The sequence below is a fragment of the Xenopus laevis genome, chromosome 1L (assembly GCF_017654675.1).
Source record: "Xenopus laevis strain J_2021 chromosome 1L, Xenopus_laevis_v10.1, whole genome shotgun sequence".
In the NCBI taxonomy this organism is placed as follows: Eukaryota; Metazoa; Chordata; class Amphibia; order Anura; family Pipidae; genus Xenopus; species Xenopus laevis.
The window spans coordinates 138930490-138950834 of NC_054371.1; the positions used below are offsets into that span (position 1 = coordinate 138930490).

Sequence of the window (20345 nt, forward strand, 5' to 3'; positions counted from 1 at the left end):
ATATATATATATATATATATATATATATATATATATATATATATATATATATATAAAGGACTGCCTTCATAAAAAGTCACAAAGGATTAAGTGATCATATATGATTATTTAATTTAGCCACGAAAAGCATTATCAAGTTATACAATTCTTCTCATTCATTTGCTCCACAGAACAAATAACACACATTATGGATTGCTAATTAAAAGCAGGCCGATAATACGGTAAATGGTTTTGACGAAACTGTAAAATGCACTATAAAAATGGCTGCTATGGATTGAGGAAAAATAAAACCTGCAGTGAGGTACACACAAACATAGCTGCAATTAGAGCAAAATAAAGCCTCATTACAGATACTGCAGGGTGTTTGCGAGAAGGCTGGCTTCTCTTTCACTTGAAGTGATGCTATTCAGTAAAACATTATATGACATTATTAAAATTCCTTGTACGCCAGAGTTGAAATAGTGAGTCTGTTCAGTGTAACCAGAGTCACCATAGTCAGAAATGGTTACATGTACTGTATAAAAAGAACCTGATAATTTAATGCAGAAAGCCCAGAATGGGAATTCTAACCATTTTGCTGCAGAACTTCACTCCTATAGAGAAACACTATTTAGGAAAAAAATCTCACCAGAAAATTAATTTTGTTGCGTTTTCTACTTTCCTCCCAAGAAAATACTGGCAACATATTACCTCTGCCCAGTGATCCTGCATAATTACATTTCCTGAACTGTTTGGAGCTTCGAGTTTAGGACCGGTTATGCAGAATGCTTGGGACCTAGGGTTTTCTGGATAAGAGATATTTCCATAACTTTATCACCATACCTAAAAATAGTAGTCTACTAAAAATAATAGAATTGTTTTGCATCCAACAAAGATTAATTATATCTTAGTTGGGATCAAGAACAAGGTACTGTAATTATTACAGAAAAATATTTTTTTACCTGTAATAAATGTTAACCCATGGTTGCCTAAAATCTAGTGATCTACCAGTAGATCTGGGCTAGAGAACAGTAGAATGTCAATAAATGTAAAACCCCACATCAGTATGGGCACCCTAGCAGCATTTAAAGTGTTTAAGCACATGTTTAAGCACCCCTAAATTAAGTGCATACAGCAGTATCCCATGTATGCTGTTGTAAAAAAAATCATTATTTACCCTTTTTCTGCTCCTACACAGCATTTAACATGGTCTTTTCTTTAAAAAGGTAACATTTGTCCTTAGCCATACCACAGGTGAACACATTGCATTGCCTGCAAGTCCAGAGGTGATCAGCAAAAAATAATGTGCATTTTAAAAAGGACAGAGATTAATTAACATACAGAAGTGTCAGACTCAGCATCTCTACAAGTTTTTTATTTGGCTCAAGAGAATGCAAACTTGGTAGTATTTTTCTGCTGAATTTGTAAACCGTCACTTTCCTGCACTAAGGAGCCACTGCCTGCTTACTGTTGTTTACTCATGTATGTAACGAGAAAATATAAAGTAGGTAATTGGCTGACATCTTCAAATTGACTTTATGTTATTTCAATAGACCTAACACTCTCAGGTGCAATAGTTAATGAAAATCTGCATTACTACATTGCTACCTCAGCATCACATTTAATAGTACACAGGCTGACTTGTCCATACAACTAAATTATATGATCTTCAGTCCATTTGCAGGGATCAAACAAAATACATTTACTGTACACTTAATATCAGAAAATACAGAAAATAAATTACATAACAGACATAAATAACTAATAGCAAGGCAAATATATTTATATCATCTAAACATATCTGATCTGTCATATACAGGTGCTATCAATATTAAATCACAGATACTGGTAGAGTGTCATGCAAATTATTTAAACGTGAATGTTAAAGGGATACTGTCATGGGAAAAAAATTTTTTTTCAAAATGAATCAGTTAATAGTGCTGCTCCAGCAGAATTCTGCACTGAAATCCATTTCTCAAAAGAGCAAACAGATTTTTTTATATTCAATTTTGAAATCTGACATGGGGCTAGACATATTGTCAATTTCCCAGCTGCCCCAGGTCATGTGACTTGTGCTCTGATAAACTTCAATCACTCTTTACTGCTGTACTGCAAGTTGGAGTGATATCAGCCCCCTCCCTTTTCTCCCCCAGCAGCCAAACAAAAGAACAATGGGAAGGTAACCAGATAGCAGCTCCCTAACACAAGATAACAGCTGCCTGGTAGATCTAAGAACAACACTCAATAGTAAAAACCCATGTCCCATTGAGACACATTCAGTTACATTGAGAAGGAAAAACAGCAGCCTGCCAGAAAGCATTTCTCTCCTAACGTGCAGGCACAAGTCACATGACCAGGGGCAGCTGGGAAATTGACAAAATGTCTAGCCCCATGTCAGATTTCAAAATTGAATTTAAAAAAATCTGTTTGCTCTTTTGAGAAATGGATTTCAGTGCAGAATTCTGCTGGAGCAGCACTAATAACTGATTCATTTTGAAAAGAATTTTTTTTCCCATGACAGGATCCCTTTAAGATCAAAAAATAGGTCAAACAGGAGCCACAGCAATCAAACTCAAATTTGGGTTTACAAAGAAACTGAAGATTTATGAAATACACCTAATGGTTATCTGCAGATTTTTTGCATAATAACATAAAATTAATTTTGTATAGAAATAAATTACCTGTATTCTCGTTCTTGAAGTATTTCAACGGGATCCAAGCCCTGAGGTTTTTGGATTGGGCTAATACGGTTTTGTTTCTGCTGAAGCTGAATTGGAGCAGGAGTTGGTTGGGGTACAGAAGGTCCAGGAAGAGAAACAGAGGGTGGAGCTGTTTGGGGTGCTGGAGAAGGTCTTCCGCTAGGTGGTGGAACCACAAGCTTCTGCTGAGCATTTGGAACATTCAGATCTGAACTTTGTCCTGCTAATTATAGTTCAACCAGAATTTATAGGTCAACATGGTGCTAATGTATATGTGAAGAAAATACACTGCTAGAAAAATGTAACTAATAATGACAAAACCAGTTTTGGCTTACAACTAAATGTTGTCAACAATAGGGAGTCAGAAACAAAGAACTGGTCAATCTGTAATTGGGATACTTGGAATAATGCAATGATAAAATCGTAGAGCCAACAATCCTATCCAATGGACCTCAACACTCATATTAACCCTGAAGTGCTTTGTCACAATATAGTTAGAGTATAATATCAGCTTTTGCAGAAAGAGTTTCTTCAAAAACATATATTATTATTAGGGATGCACCGAATACAAGATTCGGTTCGGGATTCTGCCTTTTTCAGCAGGATTCAGATTCGGCCGAATCCTTCTACCAGGCCGAACCCGAATTTGCATATGCAAATTAAGGGCAGGGAGGGAAATCACCTGACTTTTTGTTACATAACAAGGAAGTAAACAATGTTTTCCCCTTTCGACCCATAATTTGCATATGCAAATTAGGATTCGGTTCGGTATTCGGGGGTTCGGCCGAATCCAAAATAGTGGATTCGGTGCATCCCTAATTATTATTAAAATAGCACTAGAATATAATATTAAGAGTATTTTATAAACTTAATAGCCATATGTTGTGTAGCCTCTTTGGTAATAAATACTAGTGACTATGTTTTTACCTTCTCCCCAAGGCTTCTGCATCATGCCCGCAACATGGCCTGTAATTCCGGGGACTGGCCCTGTCCCAGCAGGGGGGACAGGCATTGCATGCATTGCCATACCTTAAAACGATACATATTTTTATTCTATTTGCAACAACAATAGAGGGAATTACAATATATACATTATGTATGTCAATCAAAAAAGTGGAAAAGAAAGGAGTAATACAAAACGTGCAATGAAAATGTATTCAAACCATTGGCCAATTCTCCTTTTACTTAACAACAGATACTACACTGAAATTTTATTTTGCTTGTGTGATCGTGATCTTCTTTAAAAAGAAAAACTGCGGTATTTAGCAACTGACCATGAACAACCACCTCTGAAAAGTTTGCAAACTGAAACACATTTGCCCCAAAACACTAAAAGTTGTAATTGCTGCAGAAGGTGGCTCTAGAAAATATTAACTTGCAGGGATTAATTCAGTATAATAAATGAAAAAGTTGGAGCTTGTTATTTAAATACATTTGAGAACTGGTTAAGGGTGCAAATAGTTTTTACAAGGCTGATTTTTTTTCAGTATTTTTCAGTATTTCTTTTCAATTATACAAAAACACAAGTATAAATCAAACTAAAATAAAAACTTAAAAAGGGATGCACGGAGACTGCGATGTTTGAACCTGACCAAATCCAAAACAGAGGCTAAGTGCACCCCAAGAAGAAATGGGGGGGGTGTAGGGAGCACAATATTAAATGACTAGACAAATAGTGTGTGGACTGGGATATGTTTCCAAAGAGGAAAAGTATAAAGGGAATATTAAAAGGTTTGCTAATCGGGCATGTGCCAACTCCACTATTTATGAATGGCCAAATTATAATACAGCAGGCAGAAAAATTCCTTTGGGTTGTTTCAGACTCTAGAGTTTTGTGAACTTATTACCCAGGTTTCAGGTATTATTGTCTGGATACTGTTTAAGTAGGATCAAATTTGCACCTAAATACGTACATATGAAACCATAAAGTGAGATCCAGCAATCACATGAAATACAGAAGTCTGAAAGTAATTTTGATTACTGCACTCTCTAATATGAGAGATACTAGATCTTGTTCGGGAAATCCCAAAATGCAGAACAGTATTGAAAGGGTTTAATTATTGACTTACTAGGTGGCCTACTGTAAGTAGCAGGTGGTTGTTGTTGGGATTGCTGCTGCTGCTGTTGTTGAATAGCAGGAAGAGTTCTCTTTCCCTGCACTGCAAGCTGAAGATTTTCAGATAAAGACTGTCCTCTCGCCAACATTTTATAAGCTAAAATTTGAGCTCGTAGTTGATGAAGCTGAACCTGGCTAAAAGCGGAGGGTCCACGAGTAGGCTGGCTCATAACTTGGGATTCTCCCTGAATGAGTAGTCCTGGCTGAGCTGCTGGTATCTGTGGTGGTGTGGGCCCACCTCCTGACATTGGACTGGACACATGTTCAGGTGCTCCCAAAGGGGAAGGATGTGGAGACATATACCCTGCAATGCAAAACAGAAAAAAAAATACAGTTTAAAACTATAGTACAAAGTAAACTGCAAACAACTGTTACAAAATGACTGCTCATCATGTTTAGGGCTTAGAAGTGAAGAAAGTGGAGTGTAACAAGGAGTTTGCTGATATGTTTCATGAGGAAAGTGAAGCAAATGAACTTGCTGATGAATACGGTTATTTTTAGTTTTAGGAAATTTAGGCATTTTAAACCTTAAGTCACTCAAGCCATATAGAATAGTCTCTCGATTAACTTGAATGGCTGTCACCTAGACTGTGTAGTGATGACTGCATCTAAGTAAATGGAGGGCCAAATCCCAGTGACAATCAATCAGAACTACCATGGCTGGCAGCTCCCTGGGGTCTAAAATACTGTAAGAACTTTACCAATTACAGTACCTAAATCCTTTCTCAAACAGGCACAGAGAAACCTGGACACATTCATATGAGGAGGGAAAAAGCCCAGACTCAAACGTAATTTGATGCAACTCCAACAACAAGAAGGAGGATTTGGAGTCTCTAATATAAAAAATTATAATAGAGCAGCTATAATGGAACAAACAGCCATGTGGAACCTCCCCGCAAATCACAAACACTGGCTCAACACTGAAACAAACCCACCCAATTACATTACAACAACTAATTTGGACAAAACAGCCAATGCAAATAATAAAGGACAATAACTTATATCACACTACAATAACAGCACTTAAAATATGGAGCCAGATAAAAACGAAGAACCATGTCTTTCCAGCAAAGAATACACCAATTAAAACCTTGGAAATAATGATCCCCGATCTCTCAACCAGAAACTGGGAATTACTAGGTCTAACAAATATATCACAACTACTCTTAAACACTACTTTGAAATCATATGAAGAATTACAAGCCAACTACAACCTTCCCAAGTACGATTTATACAAGTACCGTCAGATCTGACATTTACTAGCTCCACATCTAAAAAGCATATGAAGACAGCAAACAGCAAATATGCTTCCACACAACGGGACAAAAGAAAGGCCTGTCCAAGACATAAAAAGCAATTTCAAACCAAACTGAAAACAAGAAGCCAACATACATTTAGAAATGGGAACAAGATCTCAACATAATGCTCAAAATATCTAATTGGCTACAAGCGGCCAATGCAGCTTTTAAGTTTTCAAAATGCCATACCATATAGAAAACCAAAGAAAACTTTTCTATAGGTGGTACAAAACACCCTCTACAGTAAACAAAATGTTCCCAAACACCAAGAAAAATCCAGCAACATACTGTAGATATGTAACAATTAACCCTCCCCCCATAACCCCATTCTGACTAACAACCTGTCTCTTTTACTTTTCATTTAATCTATTCATTTTTGTCTTCCTATTGTAATTCTTATGTAACCTGAAAAATTTAAGTGAAAAAAAAAAAAACCGAAATTCACCAGGGCCCGAGTCACATCCAAATAACTGTCATTCAAGTAAATGGAGGGCTAATGTCAAAGATGATCAAAAATGCTTGGATAATAACAATGCATGATATAAAATTAACGCTGTATATTCATTTAAAGATGTGAAAATTTAGTAAGTGCATTAGACAGTGGTAGCTGGCAAACAAGTGGATAAAATTCCTCTAATCTGGCACCTATCTTTCATCAGTATAAGGAAAATACATTTAAATGCTGTCAACTGCATTCCCACATCAGAATAGTACCAACTTCAAAATGCTATTTATTTTGTGCACACATCCCCTATAACATATTTAGGAGTGGGCAGAAAGAGCCAGCTAGAAAAAAAATGAAATTCAAGAGCATACAAAGAAACCAGCAGAGGATTCTCTCCAGTATCCCCAGAAATGCTTTTCCCCCTTTCAAACTAACCTTTTGCAGTGAGATAACATTACAATTTGACAACATATTACATAGAAAAAAAATCTGAATGGAAAAGCTGTTTATTTTTTAACAACTTTCCTCATTTAAAAGCCATATAGACATATCCATTCCAAGAAGAGCCCCCACTACCAACCATCAAAACACACAGGAGTCCAAATGCTTGTCTAATGATGAGCCATCTGGTTGACAGCCCATGAATCTGACAGAGGAAACATTAAAACACAGCCTGTGACAGAGCTGTGGTACTGCTGTGCACTAATAGCACACTAAAGGCCTTACTTAATGAACTTTTTAGTAGCAAGCCGTATTTTGTAAAGTTAAAGGTAGCTATGCATAGGGTTTAAATCCCCATCAAGAAAACGCCACACAACACTTATCTATGCACTGTGGCCACAATGTCTTCCTGCACAGTCATGTCCCCCAAAAATACATTTAGAAAAAGAATGCAAATGTTTGCTCTTTCTGCGAAATGCAGTTTAGCAGCTGATTTTCTCCTGGTTTTCTTTTAACGAGACTGGAATGCTAAAATACAGCCCATTCTACAATAATAGTGCAAGTCCTCAAATGCAAGAAAACAAGAGACACAAAAATACACTTTTCACTTCATACCAATGATTTCCATATTTAGGAAACCTACGTGTTTTCCAGAGCTACAGTACATAACACATATGTATATACAAACATACATACACGAGAGTGTACAGATAGGTCTGTAAATGTATTTGTATTTATGCACTATGTTTCATTTGGAAAGGCTGGACTTGAAGAACTATCACAGTTGAGTTTAAAATTTTGGGCACTCTAGATCAAATTACATTTTTGCCTAATTTTTTAAGTAAAACGAAGAAAAAAAATAAAAAAATAAAAAGAGCACAACCAGTGCAGGAATACCAGATTAGCTATGCAGAATGATTAGAAACACTCCTTAGCATTGCATGTAAAATACATTAAAATAATCTGTGAAAACAAGTATCAAATGCACAAATCTTGTGCCTGTGTGTAAAAGCCCTTAAAAGTACAAGCTATCTTTACTTTTAGCTGTATTACCTTAAAGGAGAAATCAACCTGTGGCCCTTAAAATGGTAAAATGTGACAATATAAATTAACTCATTTAAATATAAATTATTTAAAATATTTTATCCAGGGGTGTTGCAAAATATTCAAATGTCACACTAACTATCTTAATTAGAAAATCGCAAAACAGTACTCCAATTTTGATAAAGGAAAGGAAGAAAATATATATTATTAAGCTGCACATATTTTTTTTATATATGTGACGATCATAGTTGCTAAATGTACTGAAACAGCTGAAATGCACAAAAGCATTTTGCTTTCCCAATAAAGCAGTGTATTGGTAATGATTTCCAATAGACACAACATATATATGGTGTTTGTGCTGCACTATATAGAGCGTAAGCTTGTCTCTTGATGATTAACCAACAAAGCATCATGTGCCCCTAGTTTTTAACATGTTTGACATCAAAAGTAAATTTTAAATAAAGCAAACAACCAATGTATAACATGGTTAGTGCATGTTCTTGTTTCTGTCTGTTTTTACAATTTCACACAGAAGAAATAAACCAACAGTACACTGGGATTATGAAAAACATGGTCTCTGGCTGTATATTTTAATTACTGAACTTATTTAAGATACAATTTGTATTAGAGCATTTGTTTAAGCATAGGTAATCAATCCCACGGGGTACACAAGCAACTAGGACATGATGACAGAAAATCTGTATAAGGAAAATGTAACTTGTAATAAAGCCTAAGGAAAAGCCTTTTTAGAAGAACAGTTCTGCCCAAAATGTTACTTAAACTCATATGGGCTCTGATGACAGAATACATACAACTATGCTATGGCAGTTTCCTCAATTTCCTTGTATTTCTCTCAGTAACATCCTTGGTTTCTGTGAAGTTTCGCCATTGGCTAGACAAATACCTTGACTGTGCTGATCCATAGGGCTCTGTGGGGGTCCCATTCCTGTGTGAGGAGGTCTCATGCTTGAGCTTTTCATGGTACCACAGTGCAAATCATCACTCATTCCTTTTTCATGCATGTTATCCATTGGTTGCTGGAAAAAGCAAACAAGCAAGTTAATGTCAACCAAAAATCAGGAAAAAGAACAGCAATCAGCATTGCACAGTACAATAGTTCCATGATTTACACTAGATGCTGTTTCTTTTATTAATCTGAACACAGAGGGGCAAGTTCCAACAAACACTGCAGGGAAGATGGCTTTCATGATGTGTCTACCTTGTTTATTATTTATGTAGGCAAGAGATTTGTACTCTGATCTTTAGCCCTCTTGTATGCCTAGCATACAAGAGGGCCAGCTGCATTTGTAAGAGAAACCATACTATTATTTATTGTGTAGTGTATACAACTTCTGTTTAACATCTTCCTAGAAAAAGCAATGTTTGTGTGTGAATTTTCAGGTTTGGCTAGGTTTGGATCAAATAAAAAGTACCAAAACATTTCTACAAAAAATTTAATTAAATAGTTGCCTAGTTACTTAATTTGGAATAGCTTCAATTGTCAGGGGACAGCAAAAAAAATACCTGTGTAAAATCCTGCAAACTACAAATTGTAGGAACGTAAAGTTATGGTTTGACCGTGGCAGGACTACAAAAAACGGTGTATCACGCAGAAAGTAAAACTGAAGTTCAACTGTAGTTAAATGTGTCCTGGTGTGCTAAGGCTTTCATGTCTTATTTCAGTATTACCTTGTGCATCTGATGCATACTCTCTGGTGTGTAATCTGATGAGCCCATGTTGGAAAGCTGGTGGGAAACACTAGGTGGGCCTGGACTTGGCCCCATCATACTGTGAACTGATCCTGGAGACAGGCCTGGACCTGGACTAGGACCCAGAATAGGACCTGGAGATGGTCCTGGACCCGGTGAAGGCCCAGGGTGAGGCATTGCACCCGGATCTGTTGGCGTAGCCATTTAATGTTCTGGAGCTAAAAGTAAAACACAATAAAGAAATTATTAAACAGACCTCATGAACCTAATCAAAGTTCAAAAATATTTTATTTAAAGGGGATCTAAGCTAAAAGAGAAAATGAATGTAAATTTACGCAGATTGCTATACTGAGCACTTTTACAATTTACATTTAAAGGAGAACAAATAGGTAGGCTATAAATGCTACACTAAAGGTTATGGGTTTCTGGACAAAAAGCCTGAGCACTGCAGCAGCAGCTCTTTAACAGTGAATATATGTGCCTCAGACATGTCCTAAGTTGCTCCCGATCTTCTATTCTGCTGATTCACATCACATGATATTGGCTACTGTTGGTTACCTGAGCTTAGAGATCAACTATACAATATTGTATACTGTGTGTGTATATACATTGTAGAATATAAAAGTCACAATACATATATTAAATATACATTCATTAAAATTCAAATTACATAGCAACTCAGAATCCAATAATAAGCTTTATAGCATAAGCTTCTCTATCAAATATAGCCTAGTTTTCTGCTTGATGAATTACAATGACCACTAAGCTTAGCTTCTCAACAGCAGCCCAGAGCACTCTGAGCATGAGCAATGTCACTGACACACTAAAGGAGAATCAAGGTGGGAAGCTCCTGTGGACATTATTAAAGGCATGGATCATTACTGCTATATGCCTCTTAACCTTTGGGGTGGTGCATTAAGTTCAGTATAAAAATAACAGTGTTTCATGATCATTTTACGGTTTTAGTTCTTTAAGGGCTTATTTATTAATATTTTTTACATTTATCAAAATGTTGCTGACAGAAAGAAACAAACCAGATACCTTTATCAATTTGGCAATATATATTTAAGCCAATTTGAGCGATCAAATAACTTTCTAAACCAATATTATCCAACATATGTGGTACAGAGGGCTGGAATTTTTCATGCCTACATAGTGGAGGGCCCATAATGGAAGCCAGTGTTGACCACTTCCTGTTTTTAAACCACACCCACTTTAAACCACACCCATGTTACAACAAGACCATGTTCACATTAATTGTGATAGCACACCAAAAAAACAAATGGTTGGTGCTCACTGCAGGGATATCACTCATATGTGAAAAAAAGTGGTCATATTAAGACATACCCTTAAATCCATAAGCCTCCTCTTCCTCCTCTGTGCATAACACAGCTCCCCCAGCATATGATTACACAATTTAGAGACCCCTTACAACAATATTCAAATGCTAACATTTGGATTCACATTTGGATTCACATTTGGATTCACATGTCATATTAAGACATACCCTTAAATCCATAAGCCTCCTCTTCCTCCTCTGTGCATAACACAGCTCCCCCAGCATATGATTACACAATTTAGAGACCCCTTACAACAATATTCAAATGCTAACAAAACCCCAGAACAAATACTAGGCTTATGTTCCACAAGCAGAGTATGGCACACACAGGCAGAGTATGGCACAGGGAAAATAGGGCAGGCATAGTATGGCACACCCAGGGAGCATAGGGCAGGCAGAGTATGGCACACCCAAGGAGCATAGGGCAGGCAGAGAATGGCACACACAGGGAAAATAGGGCAGGCATAGTATGGCACACACAGTGAGCATAGGGCAGGCAGAGTATGGCAAACACAGGGAGCATAAGGCAGGCAGACTATGACACACACAGGGAACATAGGGCAGGCAGAGTATGGCACACGCAGGGAGCATAGGGCAGGCAGAGTATGGCACACACAGGGAGCATAGGGCAGGCAGAGAATGGCACACACAGGGAAAATAGGGCAGGCATAGTATGGCACACACAGTGAGCATAGGGCAGGCAGAGTATGGCAAACACAGGGAGCATAAGGCAGGCAGACTATGACACACACAGGGAACATAGGGCAGGCAGAGTATGGCACACGCAGGGAGCATAGGGCAGGCAGAGTATGGCACACGCAGGGAGCATAGGGCAGGCAGCGTATGGCATATACGGGGAGTATAGGGCAGGCAGAGTATGGCACACACACAAAAGCTTAATACAGGCAGAGTATGGTACACACAGGGAGCATAGGACAGGCAGAGTATGGCACACACAGGGAGCATAGGTCAGGCAGAGTATGGCACACACAGGGAGCATAGTGCAGGCAGAATATAACACACACAGGGAGCGGCAGGTAGAGTATGGCACACACACAGGAAGCATAGGGCAAGCAGCGTATGGCACGCACGGGGAGTATAGGGCAGGCAGAGTATGGCACACACACAAAAGCATAGTACAGGCAGAGTATGGTACACACAGGGAGCATAGGACAGGCAGAGTATGGCACACACAGGGAGCATAGGGCAGGCAGAGTATGGCACACACAGGGAGCATAGGGCAGGCAGAGTATGGCACACAAAGAGAGCATAGGGCAGGCAGAACAGAGCAGGAGTCAGAGAAACCTATCAGGACCATTCTAAGATGGACAAAATACAGAGACACAGTGCTAGTGCCCCTCCTGCAGCTTGTTTGCATATGAACAGGTGAACAGTGTGTTTCAGCCTGGGTCTCAGGCGTCAACAGTACAGGGCTTTAGGGATGTGAACAACAGGTGTTATAAGTGTGAACAATGCAGGGGAATTACAGGTGTGAAGAATACAGGGGAGAACAGTCTGAATTTGAGGTTTAAACAATGAAGGGACCAGTTAATCTCTGTAGTGATACCTTTTACACGTGGTAATCAGAGACAGCAGGCAGACCTTCATGTGGGGGACCACACAAGGGGGATTGTGGGTATATGTGGCCCGCAGGCTGCCAGTTGGACAGCCCTGTTCTAAACTATTGGATAGGAGTTCTCGGCAGCAAAGTCAAGCACTTTAACTCTCCCCTTTATCCCCAATAGGTACTGCATGCGAGAAAAGAGAATTGGGAGCATTGATACTGCTCTCTAAATACCACTGGGGGTTAATAAATTGACCCCTCATTTTCCATTTTTTCTGAATATTAGTAGTTGTAGCTATTAATACCAGGCCTTTAGATTAGCAGCTTTGTCTTCCCTATGGTTAACCAACTATGCAGAAGAATGCTTAAGGTTTCAGTAACATCAATGGTATCTTGGGGAATTTCCAAGCTAATAATCAAACACATTTGTTTTGTCATTTAAAATAACTAGGGTCAATACCAGTTCAGTTTCTCAGAGCAATAAGAATAGCCAATGTCCACTGAGAATATTACATCTTTATACATGTTCATTCTTTTTTATCTGCAGACTCATAAATAATTACTTCTCTGCAACACAACAGATTTGGGAGTTTGTAACCTAAGGGAAAGCACTCACAATGTAGCTTGCATAAAGTTAGTATGAGAGGAAATCTTGGCATAGATGCATATTGTGCCAGGCATCACTGGCTTCAATTCTGTACTTTTAGCGGCAGTCAATCTGGTAGTATTATTAAAGGGATCCCGTCATGGGAAAAATCTTTTTTTCGAAACGCATCAGTTAATTGTGCTGCTCCAGCAGAATTCTGCACTGAAATCAGTTTCTCAATAGAGTGAACAGATTTGTTTATGTTTAATTTTGAACTCTGACATGAGGCTAGACATATTGTCAGTTTCCCAGCTGCCCCCAGTCATGTGACTTGTGCTCTGATAAACTTCAGTCACGCTTTACTGCAAATTTGAGTGATTTCACCCCCCACCCTCCCTTCCCCCCAGCAGCCTAACAGCAAAACAATGGGAAGGTAACCAGAAAACAGCTCCTTGACACAAGATAACATCCTGGTAGATATAAGAACAGCACTCAATAGTAAAATCTAGGTCCCACTGTGACACATTCAGTTACATTGAGGAGAAACAACAGCCTGCCAGAAAGCAGTTCCATTCTAAAGTGCTGGCAAAATGACCTGAGATGGCTGCCTACACACCAATATTACAACTAAAAAAATTCACTTGCTGGTTCAGGTAGAAATTTTATATTGTAAAGTGAATTATTTGCAGTGTAAACAGTATAATTTAGAAATAAAAACGACATCATAAAAATCATGACAGACTCCCTTTAACCTTCCAAACGCTGGCTTCCGACTTCCGGGTTGAACTTTCTTAGCCGTGCGCCTCACGCCCGCCCCTTTTGTGACGTTATCGGCGGGGGCGGGTCAGCGCTGGTCTATAAAAGGAACCGGGAAGTTGGGTGCGGGTGGAGGGAGGGCAGGTTTTCCCGACCCGCACATCACTAATTCTTATATTGCAGCTGGGCGGTGTGTGAATCACATTTGCACATGACCTGCACTGCACACATCCTCTCTTCCTCCTGTATTGGTCAGTATGTGTTTGTAATCTCTATGGTTGATGTATACACCATTAATTACAACTCTGCAAAATATGTTGGCTTTATAATAAATGTTATTATATTATCTCAGTCATATAAAGGCAAATAAAATGACGTAGTTCAGTGTTGTTATTAATATGTAATAATATATATTAGTGACGTGCAGGCCGGCCTGATAGCCGTAGGTCCAGGCCGACCTCGCACTTCCCTTTCCGGGTTCCCGGCGGGTGCGGGTTGAGCTCTGCTATGTAACCTGTGCCTTTTCTTCTTTTTTGCAGCTTGAATGGCTGCTACACAGCAGCTTGTTTATATAGACTATATGCTAACTATATATTATATGTTAATTACTTTAAAATGCTTTCAATTTTTGCTTTACTCTTCCTTAAATATACTAATATATTTTCATGTTAATTGAAAGAAGTTAAGAACATGAAAATATAAACCACAACCTTTAGTAACTCTAAACCAAAATCAAAGTTACAGAACCCAAAAACAATTGGAAAACCTAAAATAATTTATTTATTAATTGAACCTGGCATATAGCTTTAAAATAACTGTTAAATACAATCCAACATAAGCTTACATATTGCTCTAAGAAACAGAATTGTTCCTGTCATATCCTCCTTCATAGAAGCTCTTAAATCTGATTTGATTATTTTCAGTGCTTCTGTTTAAATATTATTAGTCGGAGTCAATAAATTTTTGGATTATAAATGTGGTTTATGCTAAATTTGGGAATAAAAGCAGATAGGTGGCACTCTGGATAAAATGAAAGGAGAATTTATTCCAACAATGGATGGATTCACATGGCCATGTGGATGGTGGTGACCCGGGTGTAAAAAACGCCCGGTCCCGCTCCTGGGTTCACAAATGCCTAAGACAGTATCAAGGGTAATATACCAGATCAAACGAGTGGCCTGGGTGCATCGCCCCAAGCCCGTAGCTGTAGGTGAGTCACTATCAGTAGAAAGTAATTGACGAGCACTCTGAACACCCGTGGAATTAAAAGAAGTGAACTTTTATTTTCAACTTGTTAAAAACATCAATTCCCTGATGCATTTCGTATCAACCGATACGTAGCCCTAGGTATTTTTGGCAACTTCAACTTCTCCACAGCTCTGCGTTACATTATAAAGTTATGTTTGAATTTCAGCATTAAGGGTTCAAGCACTCTTATAATGACAATCTCCCCGAACTGCCTTCCCCCTGCTATAATGACAAAACGCCAACGACAATGCACTTGCGGAGCTTCGATTTCCGAAGTCGCCTCACGCCATTTGTCATTATAGCAGGCGGATGGCAGTTCGGGGAGATTGTCGCCCCGCAGAAGAGGCGATTAGTCGCCAGGCGACTAAATCTACCCGAATCTGCCCGTGTACTTAAACCGTTAAAGGGTTGTTCATCTTCAAACACTTTCTTCAGTTCAGTTGGTTTCAGATAGTTCACCAGAAATAAAGTATTTTTCCAATTAATTTCTTTTTTCTATGTGTATTTCTAATATTGAAGTCTAAAGTTTTACTTTTCACCTTCTAAAGCAGCTCTGGGAGGGGGGTTCGCCGACACTGTAAACTGTTCTAAATGGATACATTTGTTATCTTTGTCCCTGCTGAGCAGAGTCCCTGAGTTTCATTAAAGGCAGCTGTTAGAATTGATACAATAGTTGCTGATACTCCAAAGATGCTCCTGAAAACATGTATCAACTAAATGTTGCAAAACTTTAGATTAGTTTAGAGTCTGCGCCTGAATTACCGAGCTGCCAGTCTAAAACAACAGAGACAGGAACATTAAACTTTAAACTTTTGAAAAAAACAGTAACAAAATAAAAAATGGAAAGTAGTTGAAAAAAAGTCTTTATTCTGAAAACAATTGAACTGAAAAAGTGTTTAGAAAGTGAATAATAACCCCTTCAAAAATATTTTTTTTTTCTGAGGCAAACTAATTTTAAAATGACGAGGCGTGCATCCTTAAGTAACAGGGGCCTAAGGGCTAAGTGAATGTTTTAAAATATACATCTGAACATGTTTTGTTAATCTCCGATACATGAACATTAAAAATGGGGGTGGGAACACAAAATCAGAGTCCAAGGAAAGCATACAGACTTCCAGAGACAGCTGTCTGAAGGAAAAAAAATGATCCAGGCAAAAGCAGAACAGCTGGCAACACTTCTTTCAGGAGGGCTCAATAAGGCTGGATAAATTCCAGAGCAGAGAGAACCCTGCCTCAATCTCTTCAGTACTAGCTACCATTCTTTTAGGTCTTTCACTAATGATTATGTATATACTCCCATTTCTAGTTCATTAACCTCTTCTATTTTTTAGAAGATGCTGCCTAAGCCTTGAAAGTGTGAGCTGCACTGTTGTTACAATACAAAAAGTCACTGCTTACCAGCATAGCAAAGCTGTTGGCACTAGGGATGCACTGAATCCACTTTTTTGGATTCGGCCAAACCCCCGAACCCTTTAAGAAAGATTCGGCCGAATACCGAACCGAATCCGAACGCTAATTTGCATATGCAAATTACGGGTGGGAAGGGGAAAACATTTTTTACTTCCTTGTTTTGTGACAAAAAGTCAAGTGATTTCCCTCCCCACCCCTAATTTACATATGCAAATTAGGATTCGGCCGAATCCTGCTGAAAAAGGCCAAATCCTGGCTGAATCCCAAACCGAATCCTGGATTCGGTGCATCCCTAGTTGGCACGGACCTATGAAGCAGCAGAGAATATTTCATGTAACAGCAGTGGATTTGAGAAAGTCACCTAAAGCATCCGCCAGGATAATTTAAATACCTATTCCACTGGCAACAAATGGATTCTGAGAACTGACTTGAAAATGAAGAGTTCTGTAGAGTAGAGTTCTGATCCATATCTAAAGCATGTACACATGGGATTTTTTACCTGCAGTTGATGTGTAATTAATTCCCTGATGAGATGAAGGCACCTTGAACATACAGATCTTATTCACACAATAAAGGGAAACATTGGTGTTAGAATAGTATCTGTAACATCAACACAACACCTGCATTGTACATAGTACTCTGATGGCATCAGGTGCAGGTACTGTGTTTGCAAAATATGCTCATGGTACAGGTATGGGATCGGTTATCCAGAAACCCATTGTCCAGAAAGCTCCAAATTACGAAATTATGCAAAAGCTGTGTACCATAGACTCCATTTTACCAACATTTTTTTAAAATTATTTTCCTTTTTCTCTGTAATAATAATAATAATAATAATAATAATAATAATAATAAAACACTACCTTGTACTTGATCGCAACTAAAATATAATTAATCTTTATTGGAAGCAAAACCAGCCTATTGGGTTACCTAGTAGTTGTATGGTATGAAGATCTAAATTAAGGAAAGATCTGTTATCAGAAAAACTCCAGGTTCCCAGCATTCTGGATAACAGGTCCCATACCTGTTGCTGAAAGCCATCTAAAGAGACACCATAGCTTTAAATGCCTGAATAAACATATACTGTTGCCACCTGGAAAGAGATGCAGCACGTCTAATTTTTTAACATTCAGATTCTATTCTATAACTTCAAAAGCCTAATTTCTATAGCAAGGTAAGTTTACACCTGCAAAAAGTAATCAAGCTAATTATCTGTGCTGTTTTAGACTGAAGACATGGGATCAATGTCACAAAATAATGTTATCACATTATAAATTCAGCAGTTTCATATAGCCTTGCAGGCAAAAGAAACAAGCAATCTGCGCCTTCTTTATCGATGGAATGTTGTTTTTCAAAAAAAAACTCTATGCTAACAAATCTCATCAAGCCTTCCACCACTCAGTTTATTATAAATCACACAACATAAAGCCTGCATATATAATATTCCAGAATATCAGCATGCTATTCAAGTCCAGTCAACCCTTCTTCCATGAGAATCAACCATAATGAGCTCTACAGAGAATAGGATGTGGATAACCCAGAGCTGCTTGTATTCTCTGCTCATTGAGACATCTGGGACTCACAGTGCTGTCCTTCATATCGAAGAAACAAAGAAATAAATCCAAAGGTATTGCCAAAAATTGTCTCTCCTGGCTTTCACAATATGGCCAGGTAAATGCTCTGCACAGAAGATTAGAAACACAGCAACCCTGTTAATTATTCTTACAACATTCAGCACTTGTTCTGATGACAAAATGATCATATGTAGTAAAGCAAGTAAAGCTTATAAATGTGTATTTGTTCCCAAATGAACAGGTGTTTGATCTTATATGTAATCTCTGTGAGCTAGCTGTGAGTATATGCTTTACATATATATGATATTCTTATTGAAAGCAAAACCAGCCTATTGAATTTATTTAAGGTTTACATGATTTTCTAGTAGACTTCAGGGATGAAGATCCATATCACGGAAGTCCCAATCGTTCTGGATAACAGATTCCATATTAAAAACAATAGTGTGTGTTATTTCACGAGTTCATTGGAAATTGAGGTCTCCGAGCTAATGTTTTCTGGTAATTATAGTTATTGGTAGTTAGGTAGTAGATCTGGTAGTTAAGCACCACACAGTTAGATGTGCCAAGACTTTTAAATTCCAGAATACAATTTTAGCTAATCAAATACAAGCTACTGTTTTATTATAACAGAGAAAAAGAAATTGTTTTAAAAAATTGGATTATTTGAATATAATGGAGTTTATGGAACACTACCTCTACATAATATGGAACTTTCTGGATAAGGAGTTTCCAGATAATGGATCCCACACTGTATTTTCTTCGCTACTGACAACATGTACCATAGAAACAATGTAAGTAGGAGAAGCCTGCTCTCCTTCATACAAAACTCAGTTTCTTACAATACCTTCTTGACTTCTGTGACTCTCCTTCTTTAAAGGTTGGTTATTAACAGAAAATTCAAAGTGTAGGAAACGGAGTCTTGGCTGGAGGAAAGCTGGAAACATTGTTTTAATGGTACATGTAGGCAGTTGGGGCAAACACATCTTGCTTTCAATAGCAATAACTGTTACTAATAGTGATGGGCAATTCACCAAATAAATAGAAGTCGATAGGCAATTCTTCTCACAACATTTTTTTTACTATACATTTACTAGTTACTAATAACACTGAAGTCAATGAAATGTGTAAATAAAGGGGTTGTGAACCCAAAACATATATTGCTGCATAATATAAAAGAAAATGTCAGTCTAAGCAACTTTACACATTTTCATTGGATTTGAAGTAATTTGCAAATGTAATTAATACTAAAAGCAGTATCTGCCTATTCCATGCACTGCCAGTTCTGACTCTTAAAACAATGTACAGCGGATTACCTGAAAAAGCATACAAGGTATTTTGGCAAATGGAGTAATAGACTGAAGACAACAAAAATACTGCTTTTAGTATTTTGCAACAGCATTTATTAATACCCCTGAACTGTTTAATGTAATAGTTACTTAGAATCATATTTTATTTGATTAGCTAAAATTGTATTCTGGAATTTAAAAGTCTTGGCACATCTAACTGTATTGTGCTTAACTACCAGATCTACTACCTAACTACCAATAACTATAATTACCAGAAAACATTAGCTCGGATACCTCAATTTCCAATGAACTCGTGAAATAACACACACTATTGTTTTTAATATGACTGGGTTATTTCATATACAACACCATGTATACATTACAATAAACTTTGGTTTAATCTCCAACAGCATGCAATATAAATGTATTATTTGTTTGCATGTGGGCGGTGAATGGGTAAAGGTTGCAAATGTATGCCTGTCTGCATTTACCACTCCCCACAAACCCTATGATTACCAAAAACGTGAAGTCTGCAGATTTGCATTGAGCACCTGCAATCACCATCTGCCTACTGTCACCCAGTAATGCTTAGCAATAAGCTATATTTCCTGTGCTTGTGCATTGCAGTCAAAGGATTTAATGGCTCCCAACAAATGAGAATGTGCACACTTTATTTCAAGAACATCCTTGCTAAGCTGGTAATTGCTAAACAAATACAAAGCTGCTTAACACCAGAACTGCCTTTTATAGGAGTATAAATGAGCAGCGGTGTACCTTGAGGGGCAGAGCTGAGAAAAATGGAGCCTGCCGAGAGGGAAGGCATGGCTGCAACATAATTTCATACATGACC

General features: G+C 37.9%; 1 protein-coding gene across 7 annotated transcripts in view; it reads right to left on the minus strand.

The window, feature by feature from the left end:
- Positions 1-20345, minus strand: part of smarca2.L (SWI/SNF related, matrix associated, actin dependent regulator of chromatin, subfamily a, member 2 L homeolog) — a 113515-nt gene that overhangs the window by 72529 nt on the left and 20641 nt on the right. For 4 of the 7 annotated variants that reach the window (XM_041564111.1, XM_041564110.1, XM_041564108.1 and 1 more), the window contains 5 exons: positions 9712-9950; positions 8927-9059; positions 4748-5098; positions 3606-3707; positions 2661-2901 (listed from right to left, as the gene is read on the minus strand). In XM_041564111.1, coding sequence (XP_041420045.1) covers positions 2661-2901; positions 3606-3707; positions 4748-5098; positions 8927-9059; positions 9712-9936 — 1052 coding nt within the window. In that variant the 5' untranslated portion in view covers positions 9937-9950. The remainder of the gene's footprint in view (positions 1-2660; positions 2902-3605; positions 3708-4747; positions 5099-8926; positions 9060-9711; positions 9951-20345) is intronic. The other 3 variants (XM_041564117.1, XM_018258542.2, XM_041564125.1) reach the window with 2 other exon arrangements.